Source organism: Neofelis nebulosa, chromosome 9 (assembly GCF_028018385.1).
Source record: "Neofelis nebulosa isolate mNeoNeb1 chromosome 9, mNeoNeb1.pri, whole genome shotgun sequence".
Taxonomy (NCBI): Eukaryota; Metazoa; Chordata; class Mammalia; order Carnivora; family Felidae; genus Neofelis; species Neofelis nebulosa.
In genome coordinates, this window is record NC_080790.1 from 75,287,904 (window position 1) to 75,306,911 (window position 19,008).

The following is a 19,008-nucleotide window of genomic DNA, read 5'->3' on the forward strand; positions in this document are numbered from 1 at the left end:
AGGAACTTCCATTCTTCCTACTTCTATAGCTCCTAGGCTTCTTAAGTCTGAGGAGAAGCTCCTTACCCCCAGCACACATGAACTGCTGCTGCTTCCCCTACATCAGGGGCCTTGGTTGCCATCCTTCTCTCCCCTGGGTGATCTCTTCACAGATGCACACCAATGGACCACTCTTTCGGTGATCTCTGTGTGCATACCCACAAGAACGAGAACTAAGGAGCGAATACTGGTGTTACAAGAGATTTTTCCATTTACAAAAAGTATTCACAACAGGGGTGGACACAGTTTGGGGTCCGTTCAAATAGAGATCTTCCCTAGTTCTCTGGAAACAAGATCCACATTGTAACATTTCCATTTTTGCCTAAATTTTCAAGAAATATAACTATTCTGTAAATAGATGCTGAAACCCAACTTATTCCGTGTCCCCATTATCCCATACTCTCTTGTTCTCTCTGTTTTTACAATGAGGACCTTGGATTTTTTTTTTTAAATAAAATAAAGTTGCCCTATGATTCTCCATTTGTATATACTTAAGGAAATTATGTTACAAATATTCAGATCTCACAAAAGACCATTAGGAGATTGATTTTTCTATAATATTTTAAAATGCTCATTCAGTCTCTGAATACCTCCAGCGACAGAGAGCTCCCTGCTTACTGGTCAAATGTGTTTAAATGCTGGAGAGCTCTGTCTACTAGAGGCATTTTCTATACACTAAACCAAGCTTAAAGCTGCCTCCCTGTACCCCTACCCCTCTGGTCCTAGAACTGCCCCTAAGGGGTCATGAGATAAACTCTCCCTCTTTACTTAGCCACCTTTTAAGTTCCTCAGACTCCCACCATGTCTCACCCATTGCTAAGGACCCTGTGCTTTGGCCAGGGATAACTGAGTCTGACTTCCTGGTGGTAAGTAGGGATAAGCAGAGTAAGCAGGTAAAGAGGGATTATGAAACCTTCTCATGGAGCCACACCTGTATTCAGAAAATCTCCAATCTGACGTTCTGGAATCCTGAACATTCACTGAATCACAGCGTCTTAATGCTGTTGATGCAATCCAGTCAAGGCCTGGAAACACTCAATGATTTGTTCACCTTTAACTGGCTGGTTAGTAGCAGGTCCAGGAACCAAATCCAAGCTTCTGATGTCAGTAAAGGGGTTACACTCCTATTGCCACTTCACCATAAACTGCTTAAATGCTTAATGCTGAAATTCACTGTAACTAATCAGGGGGCCTTGTGCCCAGCACTAGCCAGGCCCGGCAATAATCAAGGCTCCCATGGACTGAGTCAATGTCTCTATGGTATCCCGTACCACCCTGGGTTTGGGTGGTCTGGTTCCTGGCTGGATGGAGAGGCCCCAAGTACAGAGATGGCCCTTGCTTCCCATCTAGCTTTGTATAGTCCTAACGGTAGGATGGTCTGCATTGCCATATTGTGAGGCCACCCAGGAGCCTCATGGGTGCTGGGCCAGCTCTTAGCTCTGGGCCCCTTTTACAGAAACCTCTGTCCTCAGATGGCTTGTGGCTTACTGGGGCGGGAGGGCACAACCAGGACTCTCGTTACAGATACAATATAAATACATGAGTACACGGTTGTACAGAAAGACACCGAGGAGTGTGGGAGCAAATACAGTGTTGTGAACCAGCAGGTGGGGGTGGGTGGGCTGATGTGGGAAGGCCTCTGGCAGGAGGCAAACTTGAAATCAAATTTTGAGAGAATGGAGAAGTAGCTGAATAAACAGGGAGGGGACAGGGTATTACAATTGGGGACATGGTGTGTGTGGAGGCTCTGAGGAGGCCTCAGAGAGCCCCTAATAAGTGCAAGGTACAGCAAGCTTAAACACGCAGGCCCTCGCTCACCCATGAAGTCCCCAGCGACTATACACTGGAATATGAAATAACCGGCTATCCAAAGCAGAGTCAGTCCAAACACTTGTTTATCTCAATAGTTTCCTTTTAAAGTGGCACTTTCTCCTGTTATTTCATTTAGCCACGCATTCATTTATTCAACAAATAAAAATTATGCCCCTCCTGTGTACCCAACATCTCATCCAGAACTCCCTCTGTGTTTCCGCATCCATCAAAGGAAGGTGCAACCTGCCTACCTCATCAGAGGAACACATAAAGGTAAGTTCTAGCAAGGGCCCTGGGTAAGCTGTTTTCATCAAAGCCCCAGAAACCGGGAGAAAATTAGCACAGTGGGATCACATTCAAGCACCACTCAATACTTGCAGGTATTTATAGAAAACCAAACACAAAAACAAACTCCAATATCCTGACTGCTTTTTGTTTTCCTCGTGCTCCTCACTGAAGAACACCAACGCCCTCCACTCTGACCTTCTGCAGACAACTAAAGCCGGGCCTGGAAAGCCAAGGCCGGGGAATTGCTCACCTTCCCTAAGAATATCGAGTGCCTTCTCAGCCCCTTTCCCAGAAGAAAGGAGAAGAGGGATGGAAAAGGATTGAAAGGTATTGACTTTGAGACAGGATGTAGATTTCCCTCTCAATTTCCAGTGAAATAGAAACTGATGCCTTCTCAGCATGCTGCAAGGACACCGTCAAAGCTCTAGTAGTGTCCTGCTTCTCAGTGTTGTCCTGAGGATCCCCAGCGCCTTCATTGCCCCGGGGTGGGGGTGGGGGGCTGCTGAGAAATGCAGCATCTCAGACCCCGCCCGAGGCCCACTGAGTCAGGATCTGCATTTCCTCAGGATCCCAGGTGATTCATACTCTTCAACTTTTTATTTTTTATTTTTTATTTATTTTTTAACATTTATTTATTTTTGAGACAGAGACAGAGCATGAACAGGGGAGGGTCAGAGAAAGAGGGAGACACAGAATCTGAAACAGGCTCCAGGCTCTGAGCTGTCAGCACAGAGCCCGACGTGGGGCTCGAACCCACGGACCGTGAGATCATGACCTGAGCGGAAGTCGGACGCTTAACCGACTGAGCCACCCAGGCGCCCCACTCTTCAACTTTTTAAGCCTAATTCTTCTCATATGTAAAATAGGATCAAAGTTACCTGACAGACCCCTGGAGGCTTCAATAAAATGATTTCTATACGGAGATTTGGCCTAAAATTTTGTACTCACCACTTGCCCCCTTTCAGGTGCCTGGCTGTGTGTAAATTCTTGGTTTTGATTCAAACCACGGAGGGAGAAGGTGCCCTTAGTCCCCATCACCCTGCACGTATGGAGGAGGCCCCTGAGGCCTAAAGAGAGCCTGTGACTTCTGGATGACAAGCCCTAGCCTGGGGGCACCTGGAGGGCAGGGCCTGGTCTTTCTCGCCTTTGATTCTCCAGCTCTCAGCATGGCACACAGCCCACAACAGGTTCTCAGATGATGTTTGTTCAGTCAATTGGTAAAGCCAGTAATTAACTAAATGTGCGGCAGGAACTACAATGCAGATGTCTAAGGAATCCTGGTCCCAATAACACCTAGACATGCCTTGAAGGGAATTTAACTTCCCCTGACAACTCCAGGAGAATTCACACCTGGCAAACTGTAGCGGTCACAGGTTCCTGTTGGAGAGAACATCTCTGTTTGAAATAAACATGACCATTATTTTCAATGTCGGGAAACAGGCAAACTTGAGGGTCTGGAGAGGGGGAGTAACTCATCCACTGGCAGCCAGCTGGCCCTTCCTGGCTGGACAGGAGGTACCCCAGATAGTGAAGCCACTTGGTCTGTGGACATGACCAAGCTTGGGACCAGTACCAGCTGCCACTAAATGCTGGAGAGTGCTGTTTGGTGCTAGAGAAGATGCCACCATGAGATTGTGCATCCAGGGGGGCGGGCCTTTCAGCAGCCTCAGGGCTAAGCACCCAGAGGCAAGGTGCTCCGTGGAGTGAACGTCTGCCCACATCATTAGCTCATCACCCACTCTGGCCCACCTGCTTTTCCACAGTGGGGTGGGGCACTCGGTCCTCGGTGACAGGCACAGTCTGGGGGATCCCTACATATCCTACATTTCAGCACATCCCATTACAAATCAGAGGTGTCTGTGGAGTAATGCAGAGCATTAAGAAGAGCATTATCCTTAGAGTCTCTGGATATGATGGGTCATTCCTCTCTGCAGGGTCTTCTGGAACTTGTCATAGCCTCTGGCCATGGACAAGTTGCTATGTCTCTGTATATGGCAATGGTTGTATTTCCATCTATTTTTTTTTTAAGCTTCTAAGTGATTGTTTTAAAAGCTAATACACATACATGGGAAAGAAAAACAAGATTACAGGTATTGACAGGAAAGTTTCCCTCTTTCTAAATTTACCCTTTCCCCTCCCCAGAGGCAGCTGTCGTTCCCAGTGTGTTAGGTATCCTTGCAGAGACAGCCTACACACACACACACAAGCATAGCCACTAAAGTGTAAGGCCCATGAGGCTTTGTATTGTTTATAGGGTTCACTTCTGGGCCCCTAGCACTGACAAGTGTAACTGGTACAGTTGCCCAATAGCTATAAGTTGAATGAATGAATGTATAAATCAGATATATTCCTGCAAAGTTCAAATTTAGGTAGATCAAAGTCTTTGTCCACCTTTCTTTTACCTTCTGATTGGACAGTGGCTCTGTTTCTTCAACCAAGGAAAACTTGCCTTTTGGGTTTGCCATGAAGAGCTGATGGGAGGCTATGGACCTGTAACCTTGTTTTTCTTTCCCATGTATGTGTGTTAGCTTTTAAAACAATCACTTAGAAGCTTAAAAAGAAAATAGATGGAAATACAACCATTGCCATATACAGAGACATAGCAACTTGTCCATGGCCAGAGGCTACAACAAGTTCCATCACTGACTGACTGCCTCCTCCAGGGTGAGCCCTCAAGTTGAAAGGAGTCTCTTCGGTGGTCCCACAGCATGCTGTTCTGCCAGCCGCTACACAATAGCTAAAACATGTCTATCGCCTGCCTCCTTCTGCAGGAGTATAGATACCTGAGAGCAGGGGCCAAGTTCATTAGCTCTACTCCCAGAGCCTACCATATCTTAGGTAAACAAATACATGATGTTTCCAATCAGTGACGGAAACTAAGGACGAAGGAGAGACAGAAGAGGTGATTCAGAGACATTCATTCTCATCTACGTGTGTGTGGACAAATGCACAGACTTCCCAGTCACCCCAGCTCACACCAGCTCACACCCCCCCACCCCAGCTCACACCAAAGGTCTGTAAAGAGGAGGAAGATAAAAGCCCCTGTGTTAGCAACTTGAAAAAGATGGTGAAGCACTTGATTGTGAAAATGTGAATGTTTCAACAAAGCTAGGTAATAAGGAAAATCAATAAAACTGTCAGCACTGGCCAATTTCAACTGGATAAAAGAATAAAGTAGTTGATCCTGAAAGACAGCTCTCTAAATTAGGTTAGATGAATGGAAATACTCTCTTGTTTTAAGCCAAATCATGAGGACATAAACAACAGTCAATGATTAAATTATAGGCCGCTTTGACCCAGTGTGAACTAAGCTGCAAACATGAATTTCCCAAAACAATCTTCTTTATAAGACACAGAAATGATGCATAGCAAGACAACAGAGACAGAATTAGAGGCCATGCCAGGAAACACGGGGCTCACTTCTTGACTAAAGATCTATTATAAATCCACCCTTTCTAGAAGCTGCTTTCTTCAACATAACTATTCCTTCTTCAATTACTTCATTAGTGAAATAGGCACAAAAGTCAATAGAAAATACACATCTATACTCCATAATGGCACGGGGGAAGGAGGCTTTGGTAGTGATACGAAAGAGCTCTGCTCTTTCAACACTCAGGATTCAATTCTGTTTTTCATCTGCTAATGGGTGGCATTTGGTCTTGTTAACTGTGGATGACTCATTTCAGAGGAAGTGCTTTGCATCTAGAGCCTATTTGGAAGGAAATGAGGGTTTCTTGGTTTATTTCTCATCAAGCATTTTAGCACAGTCTCTTTGGGACATAATGAACCCCTTGATGGGCGTAAGGTGCTCTCTGTTTTCTCCCCTTGGTTCACTGCTGACTCCCCCCCCCCCCCCCCAATGTCTGGTGCATATGGTCATTTCTAGGAACAGGCATTTATTCCATCAGAAAATAGAGCCAAAAACCTGGAGACTGAGGGCTCTGTGTCCTGGGTATCAGTGGTAAGCACTTATGCCGGGGGGGTGGGGGGGGGCGCGGTGTGGAGACGTGGGATACACACTGCAAGATCAATGTTTTTGCACATCTGGACTTTATTTTCACTCTTATCAAGCCCCGAGGCTGCCTCTGTGCTCCACATGCTACTAGAGAATCTCCCATGCCCATGCACGTCGGGGGAGTCTGCGGGGTGAGCCGGACCACATCCCACTGCCTAAGGCACCTCTTAGGAGGGAGACCTCTCGGCATCTTGGAACTGGAGACTGACTTTGAAATCCCATGTTTGGGAAAGTGAGAGCCTTCTTTGCTTCTCAAGCAATGCTTCTCGTTAGAGACTGAGCAGAACTTGCAAAGAGAAAGAGGGAGTGTCAGGGCTTGCTGGGGGGACACAAGCTAGATAGGCTGGCGAGGAGAAGGGTGGTGGAGGTGGTGGAGCACTTACCATAGGACTCCATGTGGTTGCTGAGGGAGAAAAGAGAGGGGGAGCAGAAAAGATACAAAGGAATGCCTGTACCTGGACTTGATCTTCTAATCCCCTAAGCCCCAAGCTTATAATAAAATGTGCTCTACTCAACATCGCAGACTTGACCAAACCTGACCTAGAACATTCCTCCTCCTTGGGCTCCAAGGTGGGTGAGAGGCCTTGACCATGAAGACACATCTAGAAAGAACTGCCTCCAACCTTCAAACATAGCTTAATCATTTCAGGTATTTCATTTTCTTTTTTTTTTTTAATTTTTTTTTTTTCAACGTTTATTTATTTTTGGGACAGAGAGAGACAGAGCATGAACGGGGGAGGGACAGAGAGAGAGGGAGACACAGAATCGGAAGCAGGCTCCAGGCTCTGAGCCATCAGCCCAGAGCCTGACGCGGGGCTCGAACTCACAGACCGTGAGATCGTGACCTGGCTGAAGTCGGACGCTTAACCGACTGCGCCACCCAGGCGCCCCTCAGGTATTTCATTTTCTTGTTTGCACTGTATGAGAGTTTCTGTCTACAATACTGATAACTGTCTTTGTTAGGAAGCTTTTAGAGAAAACAATTTGTATCTATTTAATTTATCATGTCTATCCAACCTTACCTAAAAATAAAAGCCACAAAGCTGTCTTTGATAGCAATGATATGATGCCCCTGTGCTCAGAATGTCCCCCCCCCCCCCCCCCCCGCCGTTTCTTCCCTGTCAACCCAGGCTATCTATCTTTTCCTTTTCAGCCCAAGCCCTGCCTCTTCTCTAAGTTTGTCCTGGGTTATTCCAGCCCCAATTTCCCATTTGGAGCACTCTTGGTAAAACCCAAGTAAGCATTTCATGTGATACTACCTTGCATTTCTCTCTAGTACTTTTGTCCTACAAGTGAGTCCTGGATTCCTAAATGAGCTGTACACTTCCTTGAAGGCAAGGCCTTCTTGGGTCTTGTGAAGGCCACCTCTTGTTTTCTGCTTACCTCCCTGTTTCCCATTCTCCAAACCCAGCACAGGGCACCATGCTGGGCACATTTGTTAAAGCGCGCCGGTGACTATCGTTCGCTTGAACTAATGGTTCTTTTTAACTATCTGGTAACTGAAGGCATTTGATTAAATGCTGTAGAATTCTCAGGAACTAGAGCTGAGAGATGTTATCCAGATAGAAACTGCCCAGTGCCTGAGGCAGTCTCCAGAAGCCCTCCCCTTCTATTTCAACACGGAGGACAGCACTCTAATGCTGGCCGTGGAAACAGGGTAAGAAAGACAACTAACCTGTTTGGATTTGAATCACGTCTAGTTGCAGACTAAGACTTAGTTAGGAAACCACCTTCCAGAAAGCCTGAGAAGGAGCTAATGGCTCCTGAACTAGGACTAAAGGAGTTCTCATTTCTAAGAGAGCAGAAAAGAAATCTGCTTATATATGAAAAGGACTCTGGGTCACCTTTGGATTCAAAGCTAAGAATTCTAGCTCCTTATCACTAAAAAAAAAAAAAAAAAAGCTGAAGAAAAAACTAAAACAGAGTGTTGGGGAGGTCTTTGCCACGTTGGCACACTCACTACTGAGGCCATGATGTAGAGCAGGGCACCGGATTGCAAACTAGGGGTCTAGACCCAACAAGGTGGTAAAATCAGACTTTTGGCCTTGGCCTTGGGCGTGGCACTTGACCTCTCAATGGGACTATCTCCCACGTGGAGGTAACACTGTCAGGCACGTGCCCTACACACCTCTACGCACATTACGATTTAAGCCAAGCAGGACTGATCGTGTCTATCTGCCCTTGCAACTTGCAAAAAAGTCCAGAAGAGAGCTGCGAAGATGAGTTAAAGTTCTCAACGATTCCTTCAGAAAAGGTAAGGGATTTGAATGATCAACCTGAAGAGATTTAATGACTGTCTTCAAATCCATGAAGGGCTTTTACCCAGGGGCCAGTGAGAGTGTGGGGCCCACATGTGCTCAGTCTGCACTGAGCAGAGAGGGCACACCCAGGCTCCAACAAAGACAAGTTTCTGACATCCAAGGCCAGAGATACAAACAGGATAGAGAACGTCCTTCTAGGAAATAGTTCACTGGGGGGAAGGGTGAGGAAGAAAGAGAAAGACAGAAAATGGGGCAAAACTATGGCAAAGTCTGAACTCTGCAGAAAGCAGTCTGTTAGCCCCAGGCAGATATAGATAGGAGTCTATAAATGGCCTCTTTGTCACCTTGATCTGTTCTTATACCTTTTTAATATGCCCCAGAGTCAGAAAACTGCCTTCAAACTGCTTCCCTATATACCCTTCCTGCTGTTCCTTCATGGGCTTTGCCCACCTCCCTGCCTGCAGGGCTCCAGGGCCTTAGGACATTTACTGAGCATCACCTATATTCAAGGGCACTGTTCTCATAGCGATCTGACCGTAGTCCCTGCCATACACGGGATTATCCCCCTTCGCCAGTGAGAAGCTCCAAACCAGTAAGCACTAGAGCCAGGATTTAAGGCCAGGACTGATGGGCTCCTGGGACTGTACTCTTCCTACCCCACCTGCTGGGGCTCCCAGGGAAGAGACTGAATGGTGTCCACAGCATGTGGCTGCAGGAAGAAGGGGGCGGCGTGGGTCCTGCTCCCTGCTCTTCTGCTTCTGCAATGCGCAATCACTCCACTCCAAAACCTGATCGAACTGCATTATTTGCGATGCCTCTGTTACAAAAATCCTTCAAATATTTAATCTCTCCTGCATTTTATTGGAGAAGCAGTTTGGCAATCCAAACATATCAGTGAGACCCACTTTTAGTTCTTTCTGTTGTTGTGTAGGCTCTGAAGGACTCTCCGGGGTGAACACTGTATCTGGATGGAAGGCAGGGAAAGGAGAGCTTAGAAATCCCCGGGTCAGACCCTGCTGGCCCCTCTGGGAGCCTGCACATAGTGGTGCATTGTCATATCATTATAAAGAATCAGAGTAATGGACAAATTGCATCACAACAAAGGTAGAAAGGCTAACTAATGTGCACAGCAGGAGATAATACTTTGCACACTTGAGAATAACATTGCTGTTCATGCGTCTGTCACCTGGGCTAATTATGCTCTGATTTAAGTATTTAAGTATCCGGTGAGCCTGTAGTGCTATGTTTACCAGGAAGCCAGGTGGCTATTACTTAGGATAAAAGCAAACACTAAGAGGCACCCGAGACTGGAAGATCCCACGTGAGTATTCTGGAAGGTTCACTACTGGGGATAATGTAGGTAAAGTGCCTGGTGTGGTGCCTATCCAATAGAGCCCATTTCCTTCAACTCCTTCAACCTGCTACAGATATTAGCCAGTCCTCAACTTTGAGCTCTGATAGCTATTCACATGAGACCAGAGATCGAAACTGCATGACCAGAAATGGCCTTCACTGTCATCGTGTCTGACCCCTTACATCTGGGGTTAGGGTGCCTGGTTTAGCTAAAGCACACACCAGTCAAATCCCATTATGGTGAGCTGCACAGGACATGCAAGCAGTGGAATTTTATTAGACAGCTAGAAATCACATTAGCTCCAGCTCTGGCAGACACAAACGTCCAGGCGTTCTACAGTGTGTTAGCAAGAAAAAGAAACCTTTGGCGCGTCCTGGGTTCGGAGCCATATCCACACAGCCTCATCCCACACCTCTCCCTGGGCTCTTTGCTGTTTGCCTGTATTGTAAAGTGTATGTGATCGCTATGAACATAGGTATTTTTGTCCACTGATGGGACTGGAGCATTTGAGACAGGCGAGCTGAAGGGATGCCGGACGGCAGAATAACAGAGTGAACCTGTCAGCCCTGCTTCATTGCAACTCTCTTTGCATGCTTTTGTAGAATACAGTGAGGTGCTTTCACTAAAGAAAGGGACTTAGATAAGAATCTGTGAACATCCACAGTCCAGCTGGGACAACCGTGTTTTGCACTGGACCCTTCTCATGCAGTCTAGGTAACACATGTTGTGGCTACCCAACCTTTGCTCCTCTCCTTGCCCCACCCCACCCCCAACCCCTTCCCAAAACCTCTGGAGCAGGAGATCTTCAAAGTCTCAACGGTATGATGGGCGAACAGATGTACAGAACGCAAACGGAGCACAACAAGGTCAGCTCCTACAAAGAGGTTGCTGGAACTCTTTCCCACCATCCAGAGAAAGACTCCCAAATCCGGGAACAGTGAGAAAAAAAAAGGGGAGGGGGGCAAAAAAAGTTTTCCTTTTCTTCAGAGCAACACATGCTAGCACTTTACAGAGTCTGGCATGTGTCAGCATTTCTGAAGTAAACTCTATTTTCTTAAGATGAAAGAGATAAAAAAAAAAAATACACTCCGAATTCAGCCCAATGAAAATTGCTTTGGCCATTCACATGCAATAAGCCACAGAAGCAAGGAGGAAAAAAATCAATTGCTTCTGATTTATTTACTCATTCATTCGTTCCCTATCCTTTCTGTCTAACGTAAAAAAGGGGGTCTTCCATAATTTCACAAGTGTTTCATCTTTTCAAAGCAAAAAAAATAATAATAATAACCTAAGCCCTCCGATCGGTTACCCAGCATTTTGGCACAGGAAAGGTATATTTTGTTAATTTTCCTAATTTTCCTATGACGTATAGATTATGCAAGGAAAGGGGGAGTTGATTTTGGTCAGCAAAATTTTCGCTGGGATCTACAATCAGGAGGCCACTGTAATACTTTTAGGTCTGCTGAATTTGGGATCACACGCTACGTTAAAAGCAGTGCCAGCTTCCACCCTAATCATTGCTTTATTTCTTAATCTGGGTGGTGGGTACACTGGTGCTCATTTTATTATTCTTCAGGCCCTTTGGCACATCTTAAATATTTCACACGAAACATTGCTAAATCCCTGAATCTTCTACAACAGATTCTATTCTGGGCTGCTCAGAGCCGAGGGTAGAGAAGGAAAGCTGGAAACGCCAAAATGTAATTGCAGTAAAGAGAAGAAAATGTACGAGACCAATTTTGGAAGGCTGTTTAAAGTTTTAAACCTATGCCAAATAATTGAGATCTATTCAAAGAGGACTGAATTCTATTATAAGCCCCATATACACACAATTATTGAATTATTCTGAACACCTGTTGAAACTGGGTGATAAATTAGCCAAATGAAAACCATCAGGCACAACTGTCAAGCACATCGTTTGACCCACTCCACTGAGTCTGCGAGCATAATCTCTCCTCCCACTACTGAACTGCAAACTAGAGCTCATCCCTAAAGCAAGGAGACCATGTGGCGTTGTGACTTTGTGCTTGTAATCTCCAGCATTCCGGAGAGATGCTTTAAAAGACCCCGGTCTTCCAGCCAGGTCTACGGGAGCTGTCTTTCCCTAAAGACTGCCACAGTCCCTGAGTTCCATTTTTTTTCTCATCGCCAGGAGGAACCAGCCTTGGCCTTCCCATCCATCTTTCTGCCATGACATTAAAGCCAACTGTTCTGTCCTCCTGCACAGAGAGAGGAGAGGAAAGATGGTCCCCAATAAATTCCAGCCCTAGTTCCCAGCCTCCCTGGGGCCTACATCTGCCACCGTCTCCCTGTTCTGTGTGGACAAGGTTTTACTGTCCAGTCTTCCCTTCCACTCTGATTGCTCAGTCCTCGCCACCCGGCAAGCCTTTAAAGGTAGTAAATGGGCCAAGACAGGACGGAGAGAAGAGGGTGTATGGAGAAAGAAAGCAGGAAAATCCAACCATCAGAGAACATCTACACCCTATTTCATCATCCAGTAGGGAGCAGACATTCCCTTACCCCATTATTTCTCTCTATAAGCAGGGCTTTTGCCTGCGTGGGGAACTGTAAAAAGAAGTAACACTTCTATAAAAGCTCAAAAAAAATAAGATTCTGAAATTTGACACCTTATTTGTTTCATTTCAGAATACCGTTAGACCAACTGGTTTTACTTCCTTCCCCCCACACTCACACACACCCCACGCGAGCCTCCGGGGAGAGGCTGCCGCTCTACTGAAGCCTGCCTTTTGCACCAGCGTGCAGGGACGCCTGCTTTGTTGGCCTTACTTGGTAAGTCAAAAATCTTCCCTCTGCTCCACCAAAGCTAACAGATGGCTGGTCCCTTTTGGTACACAGGCGTAAGCATCTTCAAAATAACCTTTTCCTTTGAAGGGTGCCAATTAATTAAATGTCACTGTAATACGTCCCAGCCACAGAGGGGAGGGAGACAACGTTAGACAAAGGGTCAATGGAAGAGAACAATGAGGAGAGGTCACATCCTCCTACCTTCACCCGACGACCCCGACAGATCAATGATCACATACACTCTTCCTTCTGGCTCCAGATCAATCTGCAATTAAGAAAATGATAGTGACTCTGTTAATGCATTGTGGGAAACAGCTGGAGAGTTCCATGACTTTTCCACCCTGAACTGCTAAAACCTAGGGTCACAGCTCCGTTCAACTCATCAACCTGTAGCGTGCCAAGTGTGGGGTGAATCAGGAATGCAGGAGAATCGGCATTTGTGGAACGTCAGCTGTGTTCCGGATGCAGCACGAGGAGGTCTGATACCGACCCAATAGGTAATGTCATCCCAGTGGTTCTCAACTGGAAGTGATCTTGCTGCACAAGAGAAACTTGGCACAGGGGACGCTTGACACAGGGAAGCTTTTTGGGACACAAAAATTATCTGGAGATGTTTTTCATGGTCATGTCTGGAAAGGAAGGGCTGCCAGTGGCATCTAATGGGTGGGAGCAAGGGATCGTGCTAAGTATCCTACAGCGGACAGATGGTACCCACGACGAAGCATTATCCAGTCCCAGATGCCAATAGTGTCAAAGTTGAGAAACCCCGGGTTACGCCATTTCACAGAGAAGGAAGCTGAGATCAGCGTTTTAGCGAAAGTGGCAAGGCTGAGATTTAGTGGCGAGACCATCTAGAGAAAGCCGTGTTCTCTGTGCTACACAAACTGCTCACAGGGGAGGAAAGAAAAGCATAAGATGCCATTCACACTCTGAAGGTGTTTACACTCTCATCAGGGAGTTAAAAAACGGAGAACAATGCTGAACCCGGCTTGGTGATGAGCGACAGAGGATAACCGGTTAAGTATCTGGCAGGTTGGAAATCAGTGTTGAAGAGCAGTCTGGGAAGACCTCATGAAGACAAGAAAGGGGAGTCATTCAAGGTGGAAGAACCGAGACAGCAGAAGCAAAGGCTGGGAGTGTGTGTGGTGCCCATGCAACACTGGAGGGCCCGAGTGCTCGAGCTGCGTGTTGATATGTGTGTTTTGCAAACCCCAGATTCTACCCGGGTTGTAAAGAGTGAGCCAATACCGCTACATTCTTACCATCGGCCTTCTCCACCTACTCTCACTTCCTCCCTGCCCACCTCCAAATCCAGCTAGCTGTTTCTATATAGAACCAGGCTGACAAGTCAAGGCAGAACGCCTGGGCCTCTTCCACTTGACATCTTTGCAAGGTCTGAACTGTCCTTATAGAAACTGTGTCCTCCAATGAGAGAGGAGTAACTCTGGAAACCCTGGATCACCAAGTACCCCCGGTGGCCTGTCCTCGCCTCCGCAATTCCATCTGTCTGCACAGAGCTTTAATTGGCTCGTACGTCCGTGCCAGGCCCGTCTCCCCAGCAAGCTGTGAAATTCTTGAGGGCAGGAACCACTACCCCTCCTTTTCTGTTTCACTGTCTCCAGCAAAGAGCAGAGACACACATTCATCAAGCACCACTTAGAAAGGGTCAGTCTGGTGAACACCTCCTTCTCATTCAAGGCTGAGGTCAATTATCCTCTCCTCTCCGAAGCCTTTCCAGATATTCCCAGTCAGAATTGATCACCCCTTCATTTGTGCCCCGACGAGACACATGCACATCTGACCTGCAGTTCCTGTAACACATCGTCCGTATGTCCATCTCCTCGGCTAGGCAGAGAGTATGAGAATTACATGTATATATCTAGCGCCCACCTCAATGTCCATTAGTCAGGAGACACCCAATAAAGCTTCGGGGAGGGGGAAAGACTTTATGTTCAGAACTCTGAGAGCCTATTCTGGGGTCATTTGCCCCTGCAAGCCCCACCTCCAGGAAGGTAGGCAGGCATGTGACCTGTACTAACGCGACATTCAAATGAAGTAGCAGGGAAAGAAGAGGTGGCTTTCCCACGATCACTACGTACTCCCTGTGAGGTGAAAAATATTCACCTTGGACTGATATTCTCCAGGTCCCTCCCCCAGCACCTCACGCCCCTCACAATACAGGTTCTCTGAGACACGCGTGAGCCCTACTTTCTTTGCGGACTCAGTCTTTTCTTTTTTTTTTCTAATTTTTTTTTCTCAATGTTTATTTTCAAGAGAGAGAGAGAGAGAGAGAGCATACCAGAGTGAGCGGGGGAGGGGCAGAGAAAGAGGGACACGGAAGATCCAAAGCCGGTTCCGTGCTGACAGCAGAGAGCCTGCCTGCCTGCTGTGCGGCTTGAACTCACGAACTGTGAGATCATGACCTGAGCTGAAGTTGGACACTTAACCAACTGAGCCCAGGTGCCCCCCCGCCCCCAGACTCAGTCTTTAGTGGTTGAGTGTTCAAGGTTTCTCTCAAAATTTCAGTTCCACTGGGGCACCTGGGTGGCTCAATCAGTTCAGCATCCAACTCTTGATTTTGGCTCAGTTCATGATCTCACAGTTCATGGGTTCAAGACCCACTTTGGGCTCTACACTAACAACATGGAAGCTGCTTAAGATTCTCTCTCTCTCTCTCTCTCTCTCTCTCTGCCCTTCCCCGCTTATGCACCCTCTCAAAATAAATAAATAAACATTAAAAAAGAAAAAATCCAGGTCCACCAAGAGAAGTCTCCAGTGGTTGCCCCACGGGGGCCGCTCACCTGAGTTTGGGATCTGGAGATTGGGATCCAGATGGAAACCCAATAACAGAGTGGTGATGCCAGGGGATGACTCTCCCCACAGTTTCTGTCCCAAGAATCTGTGATTTTAGGTTTCTGTCTAAAGAAAATGTTTTCTGGCACCCTCACAACTAGGAATCCCCGCCCCGCACACACCCCCCCCCGCCCCCACACACACTGCCACAAGCATAACCCAGCCCCCACACGAAATTACAAACAGGAAAACCACCAGTCAGCTCCACTGAACAGAGCCAAACCAAAATCCTGTCCCTGCCACAAATATCAGGGGTCCTCTTGTCCAAAAGCATGGAATTTAAATAATGTATGCCTTTCAGAGATTAGATCATCTCTATTAAACCCTGCCAGCTAAATGAAACAATTTCTCATATCCTCCAACTCCGAGGTTTCCCACGACTTCGGACTGCATTGGCAGAATACAATGCTATCTGTGAAAAGCAGGGAGGGAGACAGAAAAGGAATGAGATGGGCTGCGAGGGCCTATTGGAAGGCAAGCAGCCTGCCTCTCTTTGCAAAGGGCGAGTGAGAACTTGTGGCAAGGGGGGGACAGGTCATTGACGATAAAATGTATTAGGATATTAACATTCAAGATAGCAATCAGACACCATTTTAGCACCCACTGCTGCCTCAATGCCGATGAACTGCATTTCCAAACAGAAAAATAGAAATTAAGCTATTAAGCATGCCAAAAGCAACAAAGAGCTTTGCAGCCTGGGCAGATGGCCACGGAGGGCTGGCGGGGCCCCAGCCGGCCGAGTGAGGAGGCGCTGAGAACCATGTAGGGCGATAGGACTTCAACGCAGATGACTGGAGGCTTATCAGGTACAAAACGTGATGGAGTGTGCAGCAACCTCATGGTCAAATTAATTTAATCACAAGTTCTGCTCACAATTACCTGGCCCGGATAATGAAGCAACGAAGGTGCCCAGCCCTGCAAAACCCCTGCAAGCTGTCGATTTGCCGTCACCACCAGGCAGCTGGCAGTACATGAAAGGAGGCCTCCTCTCTCCTCCTAGCCATTCCCAGGATTGGTTCTAAGCTCTTTCTCCTGCACTCAGGGTTCCTGCAAATGATCCCAGATGCAACCCTATTTATCAAATCGCCTTGAAACTCCTACCTTTACTTGATGAGTCTTCCCAGCTACCATCACAGAGATAGTATGTCTATGTCTGTTTTCTTTGGACCTCTAGCGCCTTTGGCTACCCCTCCAGCTGAGGCCAGGAGCAAGGCAGTAGAACAGTGGGAAAGACAAACACAGCCTTTGGAGTCTGACCAGGGCTGAATCCCAGCGCAGGCAATTATTTGCGTTCTCTGAGTCGTGGCCTCAGTCTCATCATCTGTGAAATGGGCTGCTGTAAAAATGCCACGAAACACACATAAAGCACTTGGCACCCAGGAGGTACTCGGTACAGGGTGGTTATGTATGAACCTACTGGCTCTCTGGCCTAAAGCAAGCAACTACCTTCTCTGAGCCTCAGAAGGCTTCTTCGCGAAATGGAGCTAATAACAGACCATGTCACATCTGTTAAATGAGATAGCCTGTGTAAAGCACTCAGCACGGTGCCTGGCACAAAATACTCAGTTACCGCTGGTGCTCTTGTTATTAAAAAGCCAAGTCTTCAAATGTGCTGCATAGTCCAACATTCCCTCCACTCGGTCAAGCTGTGCTCCAACAAAAAAGGCATTTTCTTGCCCTAAATTGACATTATTACATGCTATTCCAGGACATCTGACGGCGTTACAGAGTTGGGATTATCAAATAAAGCACTGTAGTGAGAGTTTCATGCCCAGCCTGTGGGGAACCCCGGGGCAAAACAGGCTATAGCCTTGGTCACCAGAGGAGTCATGAGGTGCTCATGAGAGAAGGAGAAGGGGAGGGGGACGGTGGAGCTTCCGAGCTCCCTCTATGCCTCAGACACCATGTGGGTGCTTGATCTGCATTCATTCCCTTAACCTCCCGTGTGGCCAGCAATACTCCCTACTTTTTGGATGGAAAAACTGGAGCTCAGAGGGCTTTAGGCAGGATTCTGACCCAACCCCTCCCCCCCCCCCCCCCCCCCCCCGCCCCCAAGGCTGTCTGGAGAAGACTCTGCCGGAGCTCCTGTCCCAAAACCCCAACCAGCCTGGGAAGCCTTCTCTGACAATCCAGGGCCAGGCCTCTCTTCCCAAGGCCTCCGGCTCTCCCGCTCACCTGCAACTGACGGGCTCCCCAGCCCGGGCAGCTGGTGACAGAGCAATGCCTCCGGCACCCTTCTGGCCTCCCAGAGTTCTTGGGGGCAACAGGCTCTGGGCGTAAACAAGAGCTCCCCTCTTGTGAATGAGGAACAAGGCAATGGGGAAAGAGCCTAAACCATAGAAACCCATGCAAGATCCACCTCTGAAAAGCACAAAAGTATCACAGGCACTTCTCCAGGTGATGCCCGACTTCACAAATCCTTCACGCACACTATTTCATGTATTCCTCACAATTAACCTGTAAGATAATAAGTACTGTGAGCGCCACTGTATGCGTGAGAAAGCTGAGATTAAGGAAGGCAAGTGGCCAGCACTGCACGGCTAGGGAGGGAGCTAGGGAGGGATGAGCGCCCCAGAGCTGGACAGCCTGGAGTCCAAGCTCGAAGCCTCAACTCTGGCCTCTCGGCCAACAGGCCTCCCCCATACCTCACCCGTCCAGCGGAAACTCCTGCCGATGCCGCGACAATGGGCGGCCTGCTTAGGCGGTATTGCCGTGTGTCACTGTGACCCACAGGTGTCTGCACGCCCGTGTTTTGCGGGGTGGGGGGGGGGTGATTGAATTCAAGTCAAAGGAGGTAAGAAACTCACTGTCAAGACTCCCCCTAACCACAGGCTCAACTTCCTCCAGAGACCTCTAGACAAACCTTCCCTTGGAACAATCCGCAAAGGTCACACGTGCCCAATTTGAGTTTTGCTTCCTTTTCCCTCTGCTGTCAGGCTCTAGGGCCTAGAAAGAAGCCAGAAGTAGGGAGTGGGTCAGAAAAAGATGAATCCAGGGGCGCTTGGATGGCTCAGTCGGTTAAGCGTCTTACTTCAGCTCAGGTCACGACCTCACGGTTCATGGGTTCGAGCCCTGTGTCGGGTTCTGTGCTGACAGCTCAGAGCCTGGAACCTGCTTCAGCTTCTGTGTTTCCCTCTCTCTCTCTCTCTCTCTCTCTCTGCCCCTCCCCCACTCACACTCTGTCTCTGTCTCTCTCAAAAATAAATAAAACATTAAAAAAAAAAAAAAAGAAAAAGATGAATCCAGAAAGGATGAGAAGGAGGAAGGGAGGCTTGCCCTGCCTGTGTTGCCCCAATTAAGCCCTAGATAAGAGTCTGTTTCTTTTTCCCTTGGAGGAGGGGAGGGGACCGGAGTGAGGGACGCAGAGGTATAAAGGGAACCATCAAGAGAGAAATTCCAGGGTTCCTTCCCCAAACAGGGGTCCCATTTCCCAAGTCCTACACACCCCTTTTTGCTGGCCATTGTCCCCTGGTGACACCACAGTCATATCACAGTCTCTGGAGGCACCTGGCACGGAAGAGGCACCCTAGACATTGCAGGAGACCTTCAGGAAGCAGGCATCCTCCTCACTTCCACTTTGG

At 47.7% G+C, this 19,008-nt stretch overlaps 1 protein-coding gene across 3 annotated transcripts in view; it reads right to left on the reverse strand.

Moving 5' to 3' along the window:
* The window catches only part of PRKCE (protein kinase C epsilon), a 502,434-nt gene that overhangs the window by 304,515 nt on the left and 178,911 nt on the right, over positions 1–19,008 (reverse strand). For 2 of the 3 annotated variants that reach the window (XM_058684224.1, XM_058684225.1), the window contains exon 2: positions 12,776–12,839. In XM_058684224.1, coding sequence (XP_058540207.1) covers positions 12,776–12,839 — 64 coding nt within the window. Of the gene's footprint in view, positions 1–12,775; positions 12,840–15,375; positions 15,493–19,008 lie in introns of those variants that run through there. The other variant, XM_058684226.1, reaches the window with a different exon arrangement.